This window comes from Pelodiscus sinensis, chromosome 3 (assembly GCF_049634645.1).
Source record: "Pelodiscus sinensis isolate JC-2024 chromosome 3, ASM4963464v1, whole genome shotgun sequence".
Taxonomy (NCBI): Eukaryota; Metazoa; Chordata; order Testudines; family Trionychidae; genus Pelodiscus; species Pelodiscus sinensis.
In genome coordinates, this window is record NC_134713.1 from 187422012 (window position 1) to 187444195 (window position 22184).

General features: G+C 40.2%; 1 protein-coding gene across 6 annotated transcripts in view; it reads right to left on the reverse strand.

The window, feature by feature from the left end:
- MACROD2 (mono-ADP ribosylhydrolase 2) overlaps nt 1-22184 on the reverse strand; it is a 1395588-nt gene that overhangs the window by 955290 nt on the left and 418114 nt on the right. For all 6 annotated transcript variants that reach the window (XM_075925642.1, XM_075925641.1, XM_075925640.1 and 3 more), the window contains one exon: nt 12394-12510. In XM_075925642.1, coding sequence (XP_075781757.1) covers nt 12394-12510 — 117 coding nt within the window. The remainder of the gene's footprint in view (nt 1-12393; nt 12511-22184) is intronic.

The window sequence follows — 22184 nt, forward strand, 5'->3', positions numbered from 1 at the left end:
AACATTTAAACAGCAACATAGTTCTGAAAGATGCGAAGAAATGTTGGCAGCGCATGTTGTCCATGCTATGTTAGTTATTACAAAAAAATGAAACTAGGAGGTCCTGCTTAGCTCTAACCACAAGTTCAGCTTCTCTCAGTAAACACACTTCTTGACCTTCTTTTGGCTAAATCAAGTTTTGGTATAAATAGTTTTATCCAAGGAATAGTTTTACCCTCAGCTGAGGGTTCCTTGGATAAAATAGAGTATACAAAGATCCTTCACTAGAAGGCAGTTATAACTTCTATAAACTCTGAATTACAAGACCAGTTATGTATCTCTGGGCTTATGCCTTCAAGGCGCTTCTAATATTACATTATATGTCAATCAACTACCACAGTTGCACCACTCCGTTTCACTTACATTGAAAGACAAGTGTCCAAGACCAAAAAGTGTGCCAGCTAGCAAGTGACTCTTCATCTAACTGTTGTATATCCCTTGGCCTCATTCACATACTGGGAACGCTTTCCTTTTTCAATTCACAGCCTTGCAGCCAGTCCAGAGTCAGAACATTTTAAACAGAACAAACTGAATAATCTTGTCATGAGACTGCTACATGCAGTGAAACATGCCATTGTGACAGAGTGGTACCAGGCCTTTAGAGGAACCTTTTCTTCCTCCCCGAGGATTGCCAGGTGTCTGATATTGGCCAGGACAGTTCGGTATTTTCGGCTTCTGTGCGGTTAAAAAAACCCCAGAAAATACCGAACATGTTTTTTAGAAAAATCTTTGCCTTGCTTGTGATCCATTCTGTTTTGCCTCCTTTAACATTTATAAAGAAATATTTTATCAAGTATTAACATGGAATATGTGGAACTAAGCCATTATTTCATTCAATGGTGGGAGGGAGGGGGGGAGGAGAGCGGAAAGCCATTGTGAAACATACAGCATGCTTGAGGAATGAGAACCAGTATTTTCCATTTTTCTCGGGATGCAAGGCCTCTTGGGACATTCTTCCACTGCCACATCTGGTGAAAGTGTGGGGATTTAAAGGCGCTGTGACACTTTTCTTTTTTTTGTGCCGATTTTTTTTTTCCTGACATATTCAGTATTTTGTGTGAAACTATCTGGCAACCCTCCCTCCTACCCCCCATATCTTGGACTAGAAAAAGAATAGCAAAGGCAGATCCTCCAGGCCTGCCTAGAAAGGCTGCAGGGAAGAAGCCCAGACTAATAGACTCAGTTAAAAGGAGCTCCCAGGCCTGAGTAAGCAAGTAAGTGGCTGGAACCAGAAGGATGCTCCACTCCAACCACAGGAGCCTGAGTTCTGGCTGCACTGTGCATGGACAGTGTGGATCTGAGACAATGATCCTAATGCACTGGGTGACAGGCAAAAGACTCAATGAAAAGGACCATAGGGAAAACTGTAACGGCTAATAGATGGAGTTGAAGAGAGCAGTGCATGACTAATGTCTGTAGGTCTCAGGGTTGGGACCTGGACAAGGCCTGTGAGCCTCCACCATCCACTGGGGAAGTGGCCTAACCCAAAAGAAAGGGATGAGAGTCTTTACTAAAAGCCCAAGAAAAGGGCTGGAATTAAACAGACCCAGAGTTAGGGCTGAAGATCCTAGAGAGGGCTGGATTTTGTTATCTTGGAGAGAGATTAAACTGAAGAAATCACCAGGCTGGAGAGCTGGAGCAATGAGAACCGGTGAAGAACAGAGTCTCAAGTGAGAAAGCTCTAAAACAGAGCAAGGAAAGGCTTAAAGCTAGCCCAAGAAGGGGCTGAGAACTGAGCCCAGTAGACAGGGCTAAAAGACTAGAAGGACACAGTGATATGGCCTCTTGCATCTTTGTTACCCCACAAAGGGTTCATCCAACGTCCACCGTGATTAGCTGCTGAGCCACAACCTACAAGGGGCACGCAGAAAACAAACATTTCAACACCACACTTATCTGACAGAAGGCATGCATGAGAGGTTAGTGTATCCCATCACAGTTGCATTTGGCCACATTTATGGCATGCTCATGCTATGAACTGAAAAATCCCATGACATTATTAAAATTAGTATTTTTGAATCAACAAACATTAAAAATAGTGAATTCATTTTAGACAAATAGGATTTTTTTGCTCAATTCCATTAGCTTGCATAATATAAGTGTGTGGAAAAAATAAATTTCCTGATAGACCTATTTGGAAGTACTATTCTGCGGCTCCCCCACCCCAAATCTGTGTAATTAACCTTTTTATTTGAATTCTGTAAGTGATCGCAAAGTAAATATACACAGATTTCAATCTACTATTTTATAGCTTTATATTACACTTGTCTCCCTCAAATGTTCATCTTTTAAATACAGAAAATTATCATGCCTACATAGTAGTGGCAAACATTGAAATCTCCACAGATAACTTTGATTAAACAAATCCAAAAGCTGATTACTCCCACTGCGGCTAATGCTAGTGTCACTACTAACTACTTATTTCACAGCAGGACTTGCCTTAGAGACCACATTAACATTATTACTCCAGATTGATCTACACTGTTGTTTAGGAATGATCAAAAAGATAATGCTATATATGGCATTTCCTAAAGGACATTGTCTAATGTACTAAATATATCCAGTGAGCGGGGAAATTTATTCTAAATAGTACATCTTTATTATCAATATAAAAATATATAACAGCCGCACCACGTGTCTCGTGCTATACTTAGTTTCAATAAGGAAGTCTTCTTGCTTTCAAGACTTTATATCAAAATGAGTCCCTCAAAAGATATACAGTACAGTCCTGCTCAGTAAAATATTTTTAAAAAAAATCACATAAAAAATCTAGTACTTTAAATGCAATATAATATGGTACAGATCAGAATTTACAATAAATGCTAGCCTGTGTGATTTCATTTGCCACAGGATAGCTTGCCTGTTAGAATCCACAAGAATATTTTTTCTGAGTTCTTATTTTTCTTATTAGAATTTAAAAAGATGTGGTCATAAATAATATTAACAATAATATAGGACCATCTTTAGGTTTCCCACTCCCACAAAGTGCTAAGAGGCAAGTGCCCATAATATCTATAGCATTTTGTTAATGTGACTTCAGTGGAATTCAAGGGCATTGAAGGCCTTATAAAGTCAGGTCCTAATATTTTAAATGTGTTGTAACTGTCCCTCCTCTCCCCTCATGATAAGTTCGACAAGCAAATAACAGGCCCTTTTCCACCTTCAGTTCTGGCTACAAACCAGACTGACATATCAGTCCATTTTCTGCCAGAAAAGCCATCAAAGAATATTAATCAAATGAGTCACAAACCAAGAGTCTGCATATCTTTTAAACAGATAATGCTGCTTAGAGTATGAGTACATCAATACACTACTCAATGTTTTAAGACCAGTTGTGCAATACATAGAGTAAGCTTTTATTTTTAAAGGGATAGACAAACATCTGAAGCTTAGAAGTTAACTATAAGCCAGAGAAAGGCTTTAATGAAACATTCTTTGCGCTCTGAAAATCTCTAAGTAAGTGTTTGTAAAACAACACACAATGCTAAATGTAAATTCAGCAGATAACTTAGTTGGAATATTATGGAGTGTGGGTAGCTTTGTGTGAGCTTCTGCCGCATAGTATAATCACCATCTGGCTTCTAACTTCTACTTTAAGTGTACTGACTGTTAAATTAGCCTGGTTAAGTGGAAAATATAGCAAAATGCAGGACAATGTAGCACTTTAAAGACTAACAAGATGGTTTATTAGATGATGAGCTTTCGTGGGCCAGACCCACTTCCTCAGATCAAATAGTGGAAGAAAGTAGTCACAACCATATATACCAAAGGATACAATTAAAAAAATGAACAAATATGAAAAGGACAAATCACATTGCAGAACAGAAGGGGGATGCGGGGGGGTGGGAAGGGGGAGGAAGGAAGGTAAGTGTCTGTGAATTGCTGATATTAAAGGTAGGGAGAGTGGGATGTTTGTGAGTTAATGGTATTACAGGTGATAATTGGGGAAACTGTCTTGGTAATGGGTGAGAAAGTTCAAAGACTTGTTAAGTCCTTGTTGGTAAGTGTCGAATTTTAACATGAATGACAGTTCAGAGGATTCCCTTTCAAGTGCAGATGTAAAAGGTCTTTGTAGCAGAATGCAGGTGGCTAAGTCATTTAGAGAGTGTCCTTTCTGGTTAAAGTGGCAAGAAACTGTTTTCTCTTTGTGATCTTGTCTGATATCTGTTTTGTGGGCATTAATCCTTTGGCGAAGTGTCTGAGATGTTTGTCCAATGTACATAGCAGACGGACACTTTCGGCACATGATAGCGTAGATTATATTTCTGGATGCGCAGGAATATGTGTTCTTGATCTTATAACTCACTTGGTTAGGTCCAATAATGGTATCAGCAGAATGAATATGTGGACAAAGCTGGCAACGGGGTTTGTTGCAAGGGAAGGTACCAGGGTTGGTATTAGTGTGGTATGTCCTGTGGTGGTTGGTAAGAATCATCTTGAGGTTAGGTGGTTGTCTATAGGAGACTATGGGTCTGTCTCCCAGAGCCTCTTTGAGTATGGTATCCTGTTCCAATATAGGCTGTAGTTTATTGATGATGTGTTGGACAGGTTTAAGTTGGGGGTTGTAGGTGATGACAAGTGGTGTTCTATTGTTGGTTTTTTTGGGTCTGTCTTGAAGTAGATGGTTTCTAGGTATTCGTCTGGCTCTTTCAATTTGCTTTTTTGTTTCTCTGGGTGGGTAGTTGAGATTTATAAATGCTTGGTAGAGATCCTGAAGCTTCTGGTCTCTGTCAGTGGGGTTAGAGCAGATGCGGTTGTATCGAAGGGCTTGGCTATAGACGATGGATCGTGTGGTGTGTTCTGGATGGGAGCTGGATGCATGTAGGTAACTGTATGAGTCGGTGGGTTTTCTGTAGAGAGTGGTGTCTAATTTTCCATTGTTGATTTGTACGGTGGTGTCCAGGAAGTGGATCTCTCGTGTAGAATGGTCCAGGCTGAGGTTGATGGTGGGGTGTAGGTTGTTGAAATCTCTGTGGAATATCTCCAGTGTTTCTTGGCCATGTGTCCAGATCATAAAGATGTCATCGATGTACCGTAGGTAGAGGAGGGGTGAAAGGGGACGGGAGTTGAGGAAACGTTGTTCTAGGTCAGCCATAAAGATGTTAGCATACTGTGGGGCCATGCGTGTACCCATGGCTGTGCCGCTGATCTGGAGCACCGACTCATACAGTTACCTACATGCATCCAGCTCCCATCCAGAACACACCACACGATCCATCGTCTATAGCCAAGCCCTTCGATACAACCGCATCTGCTCTAACCCCACTGACAGAGACCAGAAGCTTCAGGATCTCTACCAAGCATTTATAAATCTCAACTACCCACCCAGAGAAACAAAAAAGCAAATTGAAAGAGCCAGACGAATACCTAGAAACCATCTACTTCAAGACAGACCCAAAAAAACCAACAATAGAACACCACTTGTCATCACCTACAACCCCCAACTTAAACCTGTCCAACACATCATCAATAAACTACAGCCTATATTGGAACAGGATACCATACTCAAAGAGGCTCTGGGAGACAGACCCATAGTCTCCTATAGACAACCACCTAACCTCAAGATGATTCTTACCAACCACCACAGGACATACCACACTAATACCAACCCTGGTACCTTCCCTTGCAACAAACCCCGTTGCCAGCTTTGTCCACATATTCATTCTGCTGATACCATTATTGGACCTAACCAAGTGAGTTATAAGATCAAGAACACATATTCCTGCGCATCCAGAAATATAATCTACGCTATCATGTGCCGAAAGTGTCCGTCTGCTATGTACATTGGACAAACATCTCAGACACTTCGCCAAAGGATTAATGCCCACAAAACAGATATCAGACAAGATCACAAAGAGAAAACAGTTTCTTGCCACTTTAACCAGAAAGGACACTCTCTAAATGACTTAGCCACCTGCATTCTGCTACAAAGACCTTTTACATCTGCACTTGAAAGGGAATCCTCTGAACTGTCATTCATGTTAAAATTCGACACTTACCAACAAGGACTTAACAAGTCTTTGAACTTTCTCACCCATTACCAAGACAGTTTCCCCAATTATCACCTGTAATACCATTAACTCACAAACATCCCACTCTCCCTACCTTTAATATCAGCAATTCACAGACACTTACCTTCCTTCCTCCCCCTTCCCACCCCCCCGCATCCCCCTTCTGTTCTGCAATGTGATTTGTCCTTTTCATATTTGTTCATTTTTTTAATTGTATCCTTTGGTATATATGGTTGTGACTACTTTCTTCCACTATTTGATCTGAGGAAGTGGGTCTGGCCCACGAAAGCTCATCATCTAATAAACCATCTTGTTAGTCTTTAAAGTGCTACATTGTCCTGCATTTTGCTTCAACTACCCCAGACTAACACGGCTACATTTCTCTCACTATTCTATGTGGAAAATATAATCTGAGTTTAGCTATTCTTAATTTAGGCTGTTCAGATCTATTGTGTGGATCTCTCTAAAGTGTGCTTAGAAAGTTCTTAAGCAATATCTCAGTATACAAGTATGTTTACCTTAATTTGTGCAACATTCTTACTACATAAGGAGGAAGAGAGATGAGGGCACTTTATATGAAATCACTCTGATGCAGTATTTTACATGCATGTTATATATTTCATATGATGCTCTCTGAACCTGATGTTCTCAAACAGCCATGTAGTTGCAATTTTCCAACCATACAAAAAAGAAGATTCTAGTCTACACTACAGAACTCAAGTATCACAAGGGTAGCCATGTTAGTCTGAACCTGCATAAACAATGAGAAAGCCTTCCTGTTCCAAAGCTTATGTTCCAATAAATATGTTAGTCTATATAGTGCCACAGGACTTCTCGTTGTTACTACAGATCCCAGTGTCTCTCACTCAGAATAATTATTTGTTACTTCTCGTTTTGTAAAGAATAATTGAGCAGACACTGCCTTATTGAGATAAATAAACTCGGCAAAATGTGAAATAGTAACATAACAGATAATGAAGTAGATTTCAAATGTATCCATTATTTTCTGTATAATTTATCACACTCTTCTATTTACCAGCCACAAGTTTGATAACAAAGCATGTTCTCTTTCAAATATCAAATTATCTCCAGGAAGTGTATTTTCCAAGTTGCCTATTTCATGAAACAATATCCAGCAGAATATTTTCAATGCTAAGTTTTTCAAAACATCAAGTTTTTCCTTTAGGCCCAATGTGGCATACAGGTAGAATGCTGTGTCCCTACAGCACCTCATTGGCTTCAACAGGACTACTCTGTGTTAAGGATGTCTGTCTCTTCAGGATCAGGGAAAAGGAGGAAACTGGCAGTCTCTCTCCCAAAGAGAGGGGAGAAAGAAGATGAGATAGGAACCCATAAGGAAAGGGATAGGAACCTAAGAGGAAAGGCCTAAGAGAGAAGGGTCTGACTAGGAAGACTGGAGAATGAAAAGCTTGGTAAAATATAACAGGGGCAAGAGCAGTAAGATCTCAGATGTAAATGCAGACCTTAAATGCTCACCCTATGGCCTGGTCTGGAACCCAGAGTAGAGAGAAGACCTTGGTTCCTCTTCCATCTACTGCAGAGTGGCATTGCTAGGGACAGTGAACAGGAAGATTGCCTGGTGCCAGAACTGCTTGGCAATGCCAGTAGAGAAGGAATTTGAGTGACTTCCCCAAAAAGGAAAACACGGTGTGATCTGACCAGAGGACTGAGACACAAAGCCACCATACTAGGGCTCCATGAGCAGGAGGCAAGTGGAAGAGAAGAGAAGTAATGCTCAACCAGGCAGACCAAGGACCAGAAGTGGGCATCTCCCAGAGGTGAGATGAGCACCATGTAATTGGCCCATAGACTGTGAGATCCTTGGGGTAACATGTTTAGAACAGTCTTGGGTGCTGTTAAATCAATAAATAATGGTAACATCCGTGTTGAAAAATATAGTCCCGAACACTGAAAAAATGCATTGAGGATTATCACTCAGCCAAGTACTGTGAAGGAGAAAAGACAACAAAAATTATTTAAAACATATGAATTATTAACTTAGGGCATGTCTACACTAGGAAATTATTTCAAAATAACTACATTAAACTTAACTCCTGATTTTACAAAATCGAAATAGCGTGTCCCAACTACAGGGAAGCCCTGAAATTAGTTCAAGAGAGGTTCTATTAATGTGGACGCACTTCCTCCACTTAGAGCCCCAGGACACACTGGGGACTAATTAGTTGCAATTACTCTGGGGAGTAGTTATTTTGAAATAGCACCACACTAATGCTATTTTGAAATTAGTGTTATTCCCCAAGGAAAGCAGGAGTACAGATTTTGAAATAAGTGGCCAATTATTTTGAAATAACGGGCTTGGTAGTGTGGACACTCCACTTATAAATTTGACCTAAGGGGGGTTATTTTGAAATACCAACCTAGTACAGACCATGGCTTAGAGTAGTTACTATTCAAAAAACAACAAAAGTCATGATAATACTGCAGAGGCAAGTTACAATCCTATTGTAATATCTGCAAAACAAATTGCCAGTGCAAAAAGATAATATCATCACTGTGTAACTGGATGACTGACTTTAGTACTCCTGTTTGGTATATATTTCCTGACACAAAAGATAGATAGGAAGTAGTTTCCAACATCAAACTGTCATGCTGTTATTTAAAAACTGACGTAAATTGACAACAATATGCAATGGCTCTCTGGGTTCTATCTCCATGAGAACACAGTCCTGAATAGTTAACAGGTCTCAAATGGATGTTTTGCAATTGATGAGTAACAAATTAACCTTTAACAAATAACTTCTATAAGAACAAGGGTAAATGACACTTGGTAAAAACACATTTGAATGAAAGTCTAAGGCTGTGTCTAGACTGCAGGTTTTTTTTTTTTTTTTTTAAGAAAAGTCATCTTTTTTTGAAAAAACTTCACCTACGTCTAGACTACAGCCGCATTCTTTCGAAATTAAATCGAAAGAACACGGCTTTTCTTTCGCCGGCGGTACTCCTCGTTTCACGAGGAAGAACGCCTTTTTTCAAAAGTGCTCTTTCAAAAAAAGGCGTTCTTGAATGCAAACAGGGCTTTTTCGAAAGAGAGCATCCAGACTGCCTGGGTGCTCTCTTTTGAAAAAGCGGCTTGCTTTTTCGAAAGTACTGCTTGCAGTCTAGACGCTCTTTTTTGAAAGAGGCTTTTTTCAAAAGTATCTTTCGAAAAAGCCTCTTTTGAAAGAGGCTTGCAGTCTAGACGTAGCCTAGGAGATCCCAAGAAAATCTAATTTTGCCCTTCTGCGCATAATTTTGCCCTGTTTTCTTGCTGATCTGTCTGTTTGTCACTGGAGGCATATTTTCCACATGAGATGTTGCCATTTGAGCAAGTAAAATAATACAGTTGCAGATCTCTTGTTTTGTGATATTTTATTTCTGGGAATTTTGATATTGTAACAATAGGTGACTAAGTGGAACACTTTTCTGTCTACACGGCTACAGGTATCATAGTGCAGCAATAGAGAGGTAGCTGTGTTAGTTTTTCCTTTTCTTTTAGCAAGATCAGACTATGTAGCACTTTAAAGACTAACAAGATGGTTTAATAGGTATCATAGTAGGTGTGTGATTTTTAACCATTCCTACAATAAAATGGGTTTGAATTAAAACCCATCCATTGTAAAACTGATAAGGATCAGTCACGCATTTCTCCTCACACAAAGCCCTTTTCTTACTGTTTGTTTCTTTGACTTTCATGTTGAATTGTTCTCATTAAAATATATGACAGAAATTATGCTCCCAGTGGTGAGTAAGCTTTATGCCTCATCCCGCCCATGTATTTTAATAGGTAAAATTAAATATCAAAATTAAATGTGAGGAAACAAACCAATTAAGGAAAGATAAAACTACTCCTAAACTTTATCCATTTCCATATCTAACACCAAACAAAATGATTTTTAAAGCTTTCAATGTGTTTTAATCTTTCTGGGCCCTCTGCTCTTCCAAGCTCCCTAAGTGCCAGAAGTCAGTGGAACTCTGTTCTCGTGAGATTTATTAGATTTGAGATATTGAAACAGTCTGAATAAGCATCCAAAATTTGGGATCTAAATCAAACTCAACTATTAAGATTTTTGGGGTGCATCTTCATTGATGTAACACAGCAGGAAAATAAGGACAGACACTTGCAGGGATTTTAAGCAGCAGGTGACAGCATAAACACAGGGGAGGAGCACTACCCACCCATCAGCCATGCACTCCAATACTGGGCATTTGGTTGACTCCAGAGTAGAGATGTCAGGGATCCCACCATATTATCTTTAACTCAAGGTAGGCTCTCCTTCACCAAGACCCTAAAACTCAGCTCATTTTGAATCCTACCACATAAATTCCCATTGTGAGAGGGACAGATGGTATAGAAGGGAAAGTCATAAAGTCTATCCCCTGAGCCTAAGGCCCATCAGTAATATCCCAGATCGTTACTTTGGATAAATGTATGTTTTTAACCACAATGGAAATGAGCCCCAAGTGCTGATGAATCAACAGCATAAAGTACCTCAGCTAGGCACTAAGTGCATTCCTATTTAAGTAATTCTGTCTCTCAGGTGCTGTATGGAAGGCAAAAAACCTCCCCATCCCTCTGCCAATTGACTCATGGGAGAAAAAATTCCTTCTTGACCTGTAGTCCCACCCGGCTGCTGGAACGGAACTGAAAGAGGTTCCACACGGCCTCATGCCCTAGGTTAAATCCTGGGAGTTGGAGTATGCTGGCCAATGTGCCAGAGATTCCAAGGGGCTGAGAAGCTACCTCAGTCCCTCAGCAAGTGTCTCCCCCACTTGTTGCTGGGGCTGTCCCTCTCACTGCCGACCCCATCATCAAATTCCCTGTGTTGTTGAGATATGGATAGCATTTCGTGAAAACCCACCATGAGTGCTGGTAAGTAATGTGATTTAAAGTCCTCATATTTCAAAGGGAGAGGGACAGAGAAAAGGTTGGAAGTAGGTTAATGTCTTTGAAGTGGCATTACATAAAGAAAAATTGACCTAATATATACCGTCTTGCTCTTACTTCTAATTCTGGCACAACTGACGTACGCTGGCTGTTTTGAGGTGTTAACCATATGCTTCTGGAGAGGTAACACATGTAACTGACTGCCTTTTAATACAAACCTTGGCAGTATTTTTGGCCAAATACAACCCCACAGAACTATATCCCTATGGGTATTGCTCAGCATTTTCCCCGCGATGGAATTCAAAATTCATGAATTACAGAAGGCAAAATCTGGCTGTAAACCGTAACAAAGGTTTCTATTTTATAGTTAATGATCTTAATACTAAGTTGGCACATGTGTTGTGCTGCGTTATTGATCTGTTTTTTTGTTTTGTTTTAATTAAAATTAAAAACAATTTTTGTCCAGCGTACCCTGGCAGGACCATGGAAACTCTATGTGAAGTCAGGAAAATAGTTGACAGCAAAATCAAAGAGAAAATCTGAATGTTTAGATAAAGCACACTCCTTGCACTGGACTTTGTGCGTAACTGAGAACCTGAGGTGTCACAAGATTATCCTTATGGTCTTTCTTGAAATTCACATATAATCACATCTCTTAATAGACTACTTTAAAATCCCAAACTGATAATATTTCCTACCTTTATACACTTTATAAACTCTTAAACCACATTGGCTTTTATCATAACACGCCATTAAGACCCACTTGTTTATTTTTTCAACTTTGGCTCAACTTCTATGCAACAAGGTCAACCAAATAACCTTCTTCCTATTTAAACAGAATGGGAATTTTGACAAACCCACATTCAAAGTGCAAAAACATTCCAGCATTGAAAACTGCATTCCATTCAAAGCTAGAGTGTGACAGATGCCTTCACAGTAATTGCCAATCAGACTCTATACAGCAGCTGAAAACACAATACATCACTTTGATCTCCTCAGTTCTCAATGTATTCACAATCAAGAAATCTGCATGACGAATATGAAATCTTTCTCATTTCCAAAAATCTGTCTCCATGGAACTTAAATATTATAATACGTTTTTTGTTCCTAGTCTAAGTTATATCGGAGCCTCAGACACTCTATTATATAATATAATAAACAGTAGACTATCCCTTATAAAAATGTAAGATAATACATGCACTGTATTTTAGAACATACTTATTTTCATTATGTAGTACAGCCAAAATAATAATTTTTAAAAGTCTAAATTGCTGCAAGCTGGAGGAAGAGATTATCACCAAACATGTTCAATGAAATCTACTGCTAATTTTCTAAACTAATATGTAGTTCAGTTAGACTTAAGGGGAAAGTGGGAGAAAGCACGTGAAAAAGTTTCTCTCTTTTAAAAAAGAAAAGTGTGTGAAGAATGTGTCTTACATTTGGCAGGCAGGTCATATCCACAAGTAATTTTAGCTTGTCCAGTGGGGCAGCCAGTCAAGTTGCGACATTCAGCAAGTAGGCAGGGCCCAGCAGCTCTATGTATACAGCCATCCACTAAAAACAAAACAAATCCATTAAATGTTAATTGTTATGGTTATATTCACCTGGATATATGGGCACAAATAGATATTTACTGTGGATTTAATGTGTACAATGCATGCATGCATATATACCCACAAGTATATGCATGTGTATATTTATTACACATGCATATATATGTACAATAACATTGTTGCATAATAAAACATTCTTGGCCTATAGCACTTAATATTTAGTCATCTAGCTGCTAAGTGGGAAAGAAAATGCAGTGGAAAAAGCAAGCATATGTCAAAATATTATTACTGCTATTTATAAAAAGAATGAAAGGAACATCTATCCAAGGCTCTAGGCCACAAATTACAAAAAGCAAAAGTCAATCACACATGGACCATCAAGCTCCTCTCTGCTACATACAGCTGATTTCTCTCATATTATATATCCCGTTCAATCTCACTGGACTACTCAGGGCCCGCATAACATAAAATCCCAAGAAGTAATGTTCATCAATTTGAAAATTACCATTGTTATCTTGTTCTGACACTTTTTTTTACATTTGTGCAATATTCAGAAGTTAATTAAATCATAATTACAGACGATTGCAATAGCAGCTAAGTATGCAAGAAAACTAGTACAGTACATAGATCACATTGCCCCCAAGAGTCAGCAATAAGAATCTCAGCAGTAGCAGAATAGTAAAAACATAGGCACAGCATTTTTGCCATCTCAATATGCAATCAAAGAAACCACACTGTAATTAGTGTACAGAATATAGGAAAGGACAGTAAAAATAAGGGAAACATGAACTGAACCAAAGCAGTAGTTAACCATGTGACATTAAGTCAGCAGCAGTATCAAAGTTCCATCAAAAGAAAACTGCAGACACACCACTGTTGGTGAAATGTTTTCATTATAGGTTCCAATATGATGAAAATGCAAAATAAATACATAAAAGCAGAATAAGCCAAATTATAAAGATTGGAAATATGCATCTATTTCTGCATATAAAGGAAAAAATTATATGTCCTATACAGTAGTTTCATTCAGAATTAACCAGGTAAAAGCTTAAGGCTCTCAGGAATAGCAAGTTGGGTAGCACTCTTCTATGCAATGGTGAAGAGCAAGACAGTGATAGGAATTCCAGAGCTTGCACAAGAGGTATTCTGTTCTCTGCACAGTTCCTGCAGCCTCCCGCATGGTGTTATACGTGGACATGGTAGAGTTAATCTGGGCAGGCATGCCACTAACTATTCCGTGTTCAATGCCTTGAAGACAAGATATAAGAGCTTGTGGTCTCAATGGAACCCTAAAGGGATGAGTTCTTCCGCGTCACACTGCTAGGATACATTCCGTGTATTCAGAAGGGTGTGGAATCAATTCTCATGGTGCTGAACATCTGCAGAAGGTGCTGAATCTCTACAACTCCAGTTAAATTAGTTCAATTGGGGACACTTACAGTGCGTCTACACTGCACCGTTTATTTCGAGATAACTAGCATTATTTCGAAATAACAATGTGAACATTTACACAGCCATTCCGGTATTTCAAAATAGTTTTGGAATAAGCCACCTGTTATTTCAAAACTATTTTGAAATAACAGCTGGCTTATTCCAAAATCTGAAAACCTGATTTTGGAATGAGGAATAACGCCTATTCCGAAATAGCTATTTCAAAATAAAGCATGTGTAGATGCTCCACTGCTGCTATTTTGAAATAGCCCCTTACCAGTGCCATTCTAAGTTATTATCTTAGTGCCTCCTGGGATTCTAAATCGAGATAGCACTACAGAAGAGACTACCTAATTTTAAGGCTTCCCTGTAGTGTAGATGTGCTATTTCGAAATAAGCTATTTCAGAATAACTATTCTGGAATAGCTTATTTTGAAATAAGCATGCAATGCAGACATACCCTTAATGTCATTGCAAGACTGAGCCCTTATTGCATTTAAGAAATTCTAGTGCTCTCTTTCTGTGTGTCTGGACTACTGGGTTTTTTCGAAAAAATGGCCTTTTTTCGAAAAAACTTCCCCTGCATCTAGACTGCTGCCATGTTCTTTCAAAAGTAAATCAAAAGAATGCAGCAGTTTTTTCGACTGTGGAAAACCTCGTTTTATGAGGAATAATGCCTTTTTTCGAAAGTGCTCTTTCGAAAAAAGGCATTATGTAATGCAAACTGTCCTTTTTTGAAAGAGAGCATCCAGACTGCCTGGGTCTTGCTTTTTCGAAAGTACTGGTTGTAGTCTAGACACTCTTTTTCAAAAGAGGCTTTTTTGAAAGTATCTTTCAAAAAAGCCTCTTTCAAAAGAGGCTTGCAGTCTAAATGTAGCCTTTGATGTGCCTCCTTTGTTAGTGTGCTGAAAGCAATGCTAAAATTCTATTAATGATTCCTTTTAATCCATTCTAAACATACTCAATTTAATTTCCAACACATCATTCTGAAGAGTTTTCTGCTAATCAACGAGAGAAAATTCAAGAATTAGGTTTTCAAATGTTACATTGAAATGTTCCGTACTCATCTCACTTGAAATGATGATTATAAAATGTGTATCAAGAAGGTCACCAGCCATAAGCAAGTTGTGTACTACTTATCGTAACACTGGGTGATTACTGACGCATTGTTCTGCTATGCTGGAAGAACAACACTGGATGTGGTTTAACTAGGCCACAACTTTATTCTTAAACGTTTGGGTGTACCCAGCTGATAAAAGTCTGCAATTAAGGTAATTACATAATCTTTGCAACAGAAACCTGAGGGGAGCTCTGTCAGCCTTCCTCTTACCTACCCTAGTCCTCAGCCAACCCACTACTGAGGCCTCACCAACTCCCCTCCTCCCCACTCAAATTATGAATGGGAGTTTATAAAGGAGGTCCCCTGCTGTACTAGTCCCAGGAATGTTCAATGCCCATTTATGCTCCTTTAAAGAATATATCCTTTACCAGTCCATTTTATTGATCACTGTATCCCTTCCTTACAGAGCACCTACAGTGGATATTTACAAATGAGCCATGACACCCAGGAGGGCCAATAGCTAGCATGGGCCCCCGGACAAGGAGCTGGCTCCGCACACTGGAAGGGGCGGGGCCCTGGGTGGAAAGGGCGGAGCCGGAGCAGCCAGCCCTGAACGCCACCACCCAGCACGCAGAGTGCTTTCCCCTTTGGCCTCAGAGCCACAACTCGTCAACAATATTAATAGTTCATCAACTATCAACAAAATACTATTTTAAATTATTAACCTTTGACAGTATTTTGCACTTAGGCCCTGCTTCACAAAGGTCTTTAGACATCTAAAACCCATATTCAGACATCTGAGTCTTAGGTTTAGGTGCTAAATTCCTGATGAACTGGATAGGCACCTACATTCACTCCAGTCACTTTTACTTTATGTTTCCAAAGTAAAAGTTCCCTAGGAACCTATACTTCGGCCTCTGAGTGTGCACATTGCTACATCTCTCTGAGCATCTGTCTGTACCCTCTAGCCCTACCCCTCTTATTTGATTTACAAACAAGGAGAGAAAGGGGTTGGCTGCCTAATGCATGAGCAAGACCAGATTCAGTTAGGCATGCTCAGAGGTCACCTACCAGATTAGGTCCCGTTCAGAATCCAGCACAAGAAAATGGAGTATGTGGCTACCAATGTTAGCCCAATAGTTAGAAAACTTGCCTGGGATGTGAGAAATCTGGGTTCAGTTCCCCTTTTCTGTCAGAGGGAAAGCACAGATTTGAACAAGGATGTTATACCTGTCAGGAGAGTGTTCTAACTACTGAACTACGGAGTATTCTAATGAGTCTCCCTTATTCATGTCTACTGAAGCTGTTCCACTGTGGGCAAATAATGGAAAAGTGGTTGGAGCCAGGGTATTGAATTGCAGGATCTCCCATCTTCCAGCAGAGTGCCCTGACCACTGGATGATAGAATCATTCTTGTTAGGGCTCTACCTTACAGCCATGCAACACGCATCATGGACCATGAAATCTGGCCTTTTTTGTACTTTTACCCCATAATATACTGATTTCATGGGGGAGACTAGTATTTCTCAGATCTGAGGTCCTGACCCAAAAGGGTGTTGCAGAGGGACCACAAGGTTATTTTAGGAGGGTCATGATATTGTCACCGTTACTTCTGCACCACCTTCAGTGCTCAGCATCTGGAAAGCAGTGGTTGTAATGTTGTCCAGGTGCCCAACACTGAAGGCAGAGCCCCGCCAGCAGCAGTGCAAGAGGAAGAGTGGCAATGCCATACCCACGTGGCTCTTATTTCTGTGCCACTGCGTTCAGAGCTGGACGGCAGCTGCTGACTAAGGGCTCAGCTCTACAGGTAGCAACAGCACACAATTAAGGGTGGCAATACCAAACCAGGCCATCTTTCTTCTGCACAGCTGCTGGTAGCTCTGTCTTCACAGCTGGGCTCCTTGCCAACAGCCACCGCTCTCCAGCTGCCCAGCTCTGAAGGCAATGCAACCCCTATATAATAACTTTGTGTCCCACACACAAGTCCTCTTTGGGTCAGAATCCCTACAATTACAACATCATGAAATTTCAGATTTAAATATCTGAGCTTACAAAATTTACCTTATTTAAAATCATATGACTGTAAAATTGACCAAAATGGACCATGAATTTGGTAAGGCCCTAACTTTCACTCAATCTCTAGGTAACCATAATTAGGATACATGGAAACTGCAAATTTTATATAATTTCTAGGTGAACTTTATTTTCATATATAACATCATAAACAAACATTTGAACAGTTACTACTGCTGCATTAAAAATCATTACGCTGAGTGGAAAATGTGAATAATGCAAATCACCATTTTACAATTAGACGTAGGTATAGCTTTAGTAAAATAAATATTCTGTAAGATTAAGAATAAAGTGTGATAATTCTTATTGCAAAATATATGCAATGACGCCTACTGCCAAAATGAGAGCACATTGAATAATATAAAATATCTGGCAAAGACAGTAGTGGCTTGGCAAATTTGAATGTGATACTTTAGTTACAGTTAAAACATGTCTTAGCTATTTTAATTCAAAAATCATGTACAGGGCATGCACACAAGATTTATATGAGATATTTCATTTTCTCTGGGAGTGTGCTGACTGGCGGTGCAAGACAGAGTGAAGTAAGTATTGTTAGCATAACTTAATCAAAATTACAGATAATGGTGACAACCTCCGGAGGGAAAAATGATGGCCAAAGATATACGGTTATTATATAATAAAGGAGGAAGAAATTTACACGATAGCATTGGCGCATTGCCATATTACTTTTTATAAAAAGACAAAAACTCTTCAACATATTGGTTTAAAACACTTCAGCTGTAACATCAGTTTAATCTATAGCTGATCAGCATTTCTGGAACAGACATGTGCCATTCGTTTGGAAAATGTTAACCATTCACCATTGTTTCTTTCCTAGAATCCTCGTATAAACACTGATTATAAGTATCCAGATAATTAGGATTAAATCTAATCTAATTTGCATCATATGACAAAGATAAATTATCACAAAGACAGTCACTTTCTTCTAACATTGAACCGAAGCTTCATTAGCATAAGGAAATAGGGAAGACTGTTATTCCTAAAATTATTCAGCCTCTTTCTCTGTTTCACTGGGAAGCTACTGCCTAGAACTTTGTTTAGGTCCCTCCAGTTGGCTTCCTACTACATCTTTAAGGAAACAGTGATACCACCTGCCTTTGTAAAGCACTTGGCGATCTACGGATGAAAATTCGAAAACCTAGGTATTATAATCCCAACCCATAATCCCCAAACTATCACAAGGATGAAGAAAGTCCTGCACATCAAACTGTCAGCTGTATAGGACAAGAAATCATACAAGAGTCAAAGGAATACAACCTCTCTCAGAAACATAATGTGCACGTTGGATAAGTATTGTGGTACAAAGACACATTTCCTTACACGTCTTTTTTTGTTTGCTTGATTCAACAGAAATAATTTGCCAAAATTGCCACAAAATTATTAAACGTTTCAGTCTAACCAATCCGTTTTTCCAGGTAAGCTTCACAGGACTTGTGCCATCTCTGAGATGGAATAAGTAGTTTGCATAAAGGGTAAACTTTTGATTATCGGCATGGTTGGTCTGACCGAAACATGTTTCCTCCTCCTATAGCCATGAACTAATTTTCACCTGCTTTTTCCCAAATGCAGAACTTATACCCAACTGGCATTTCATTCGTTGAATGATACAGTATCATCAAGTGAGGTCCCCGACATTCAATATCTAAGCAGATGAGCTGTGCTTAATTTATGCCTTACGTAATTGCATGAGAAAACCCAGATATGGCCCTGTACTTTAAATAGTTAATGTTTGTACAAAACTTTGAACATATAAAGCACAATAAAAACCAATTTTTCTAATATTATCCTCTATTTTTCATTTTAATATGTTAGAAAACTAATTGCAGCCTCTATAATTTAGGAACCACAAGAGACGGTTTTGTTTTGTTTTTTCTTAACAGTCCTAGAGAAGCAGTTATCTACGAAAAAACTATTCTCAGTGCTAAAACGATCAATGATATGGAGTGCACAAACAAGGAAATAAACTGTTTAATTTATTATTTATTGAAAATCAGAGCTTCAGAAAAAACACAAAGGCAAAATCATTTTGTAACAATTTTGTATTCAGGCTTTCTAAACTATTAAAAACAATGAAGTTTAAAAAACACCTACAGAATGCTGTCATTGATGTCCTTTTGTAGTATACAGTAAAGAATGTTACAAAGTTAACCCTTCATCCATGAATTCTTTTTTACAATAAGCTGTTTGCTAAAACTCCATCTGCTCTTTGCAATTAAGTGGTTAAAATTATACAGCAAACACTAGACAATTTACTGATGTACAATGTAGGATAAATGTATTTACAGAAAATCTCTTAAAAGCTGCAAATGAAGCAAAACCACAGAAAATGCAGAATTAAAGGTGCCATGGGATACTAAAAAAAAATCAGCAGATCTAGCCTTGCAATACAGATGGTAATAAAAATGGTAAGGTAATCAAAACACAAAAGCAAAACAATACAAAACTCAGGGGAAGGACTCAAACTTCTTTTCTGACCTTGTATAGTGAGTGTGGATAAGTGGGAACTCACTATATAAATAGTGATATTAAATACTGTATTTTAAAAAGCTATACACTCTTCTCCCTCCTTCCCCATACTAACTCCTTCTCATCAAAAGCTTCAGAGGGGTAGCGGAGTTAGTCTGTAACTGGAAAAACTTAAAAAAAAAACAGTTTAACAGCACCTTAAAGACTAACAAAACATGTAGATGGTATCATGAGCTTTTGTGGGTACAACCATCTGCATCTGAAGAAGTGAGTTGTACCCACGAAAGCTCATGATATCTTCTACAAGTTTTGTTAGTCTTTAAGGCAGAGTCCACCAACCAGTAGATCAGGATCTACCAGTAGATCTTGGAGCCTCTGACAGGTGAGCCTGTCTGGTTTGGCCAAGAGGCTATCAAATACCGGCTCTTTAGCTGCCCCTCCCAGCACTACCCGGCTGCTCCTGCCCAGAGCCTCAAAGCTACCCCCTGGGAGCCTCCTACCTGTTGTGCGGAATGGAGGAGACAAATGCAGTTAACGTCACTCTGTCCCCCATCTTCACAAAGTGAGGAGGGCAGGGCGTCAGTGAAGTGGTGGGGCAGGAGCAGGGCCTTGGAGAAGGGGCAGGGCAAGGGTATTTGGGTTTGAGGTTGATACTGACATATTCAAAAAGTGATCCTGTGCTTAAAAAGGTTGGAGACCACTGCTTTAAGGTGCTGCTAGACTAGTCATTGTTTTTTAAGTTTTTCCTTCTCTTCAGTCTCTTTCCTAGATTTACTCTTTTCTGTACCAGGAAGTGCACAAGATTTAACTAGAAAAGTTATTGTAGGTGTTGTGTCTATCATGCAATACTGTTTTCCCACATGAATGTCAGTACTGAATACTAATGAATATAAATGGTTGCTTTAATGATTGTATCAGATGTAGTCAGAAACAGGCAGGAGGAAGTTGTTTTGGCAAGTTTAGAACACACTTGCAATCAGAAGTTGTGTTCACTACAGAACTCCTTAGGGGAAATGGGCCATGTGCAAATTTAAAAAAAAATTAACCCAGTTAGACAAAGTGGCAAAGCATGTCTAGGAAGTTCATCAGTGTCAGAGTGAACAACAGAAGCTGACTTCTATATAAAAACTGGCGTTGCCTAACATTGGTTATTTTAATTCCCATAGACTAGCCCAGGATGATTCAGAAGATAAAAAAAAGAGATAAACCACAATTAAAAACAAGAATGTCCAAAACAAATTAGATTTTAACATATTGCTCCATTCAAGCGTTGCATACATGTCTATGTTCGAGGCCTCCTCATATTTCTCTTCACTCCACTGGCTCCTGGCTAGGCTCTGAACATACCGCAACATAAGGTGTGAGGTGTTTGCAATGATTACCCCAGCACTCTGCAGCTGAGAGGGGACCTTTCTTGCCCTTCTATGGCATCTGCATGAATAACCAGCAGGTGGGAGGGAGGAGATGAGTGCACCATGAGAAAATGATGACAAGTACCCAGAAACACCCGCTGCACTGTCTTTGTCTCATCAAGCACTGGGAACCTAACCCAGAATGCAAAGGGGCAGCAGGAACTGCAAGAGAGCTACTCACAGAGCATCTCTGTCAAAGTCAACAGTAGCCACCCTACTGGGAATGCACTACATCGAATTCTTGCGCACAGTAGGGACATGCACCTTTGAGTTTACAAAATTGGTTGCTAAAAAAATCAACCTTAATAAATTCAACCTAATCTGACAGTGTAGGACAGGGCCTAGGATCAAATTCTCCTTCACAGAACCTTTATATGAAACACGCCCATTCCACTTTGCCATACCTAAAACTTACAGAGCTAACAATACAGGCAGTCCCCGGGTTACGTACAAGATAAGGACTGTAGGTTTGTTCTTAAGTTGAATCTGTATGTAAGTCAGAACTGGCGTCCAGATTCAGACACTGCTGAAACTGACCGCCAGTTCTGACTTACATACAGAATCAACTTAAGAACCCCAGGCGTCCCCAAGTCAGCTGCTGCTGAAACTGATCAGCAGCTGATTCCAGGAAGCCCGGGGCAGAGCAACTGGACCAACCCAGCAGCACCCCATCTGCTCTGCCCCAGGCGTCCTGATTCAGCCGCTGCTGAAACTGACCAGCAGCGGCTGAATCAGGACCTGGGGCAGAGCAGCTGGGGTGCTGCCGGGTTGGTCCAGTAGTGCCCAGAGCGGGCGCTGCAGGACCAATCGGCAGCGCCCCAGCTGCTCTGCCCCAAAGTCCAAAACAAAAGCCTGGTCTGCTGGGGGGGGGGGGGGGAGCACACTAGCTGCGCCCCCCCCCCCAGCAGACCAGGGACACGGGGAGCAGAGCCGCAGCGGCAGCGGGGTGCCGCGCCTCTGAGGCTTTGCTCTGGCAAAGCCTCAGAGGCGAGGGACCCCGCCGCGGCTGCCGCTTCAGTCTGGGTGCCTGTGGTCTGCTGGGGACCGTCCCCAGCAGACCACAGGCACCCAGACTGAAGCGGCAGCAGCGGCGGTTCCCCGCGCCTCTGAGGCTTTGCTCTGGCAAAGCCTCAGAAGCGCGGGAACCCACCCGGTGCCCCTGGTCTGCTGGAGACGGTCTCCAGCAGACCAGGGGCACCGGAGCAGCTTACG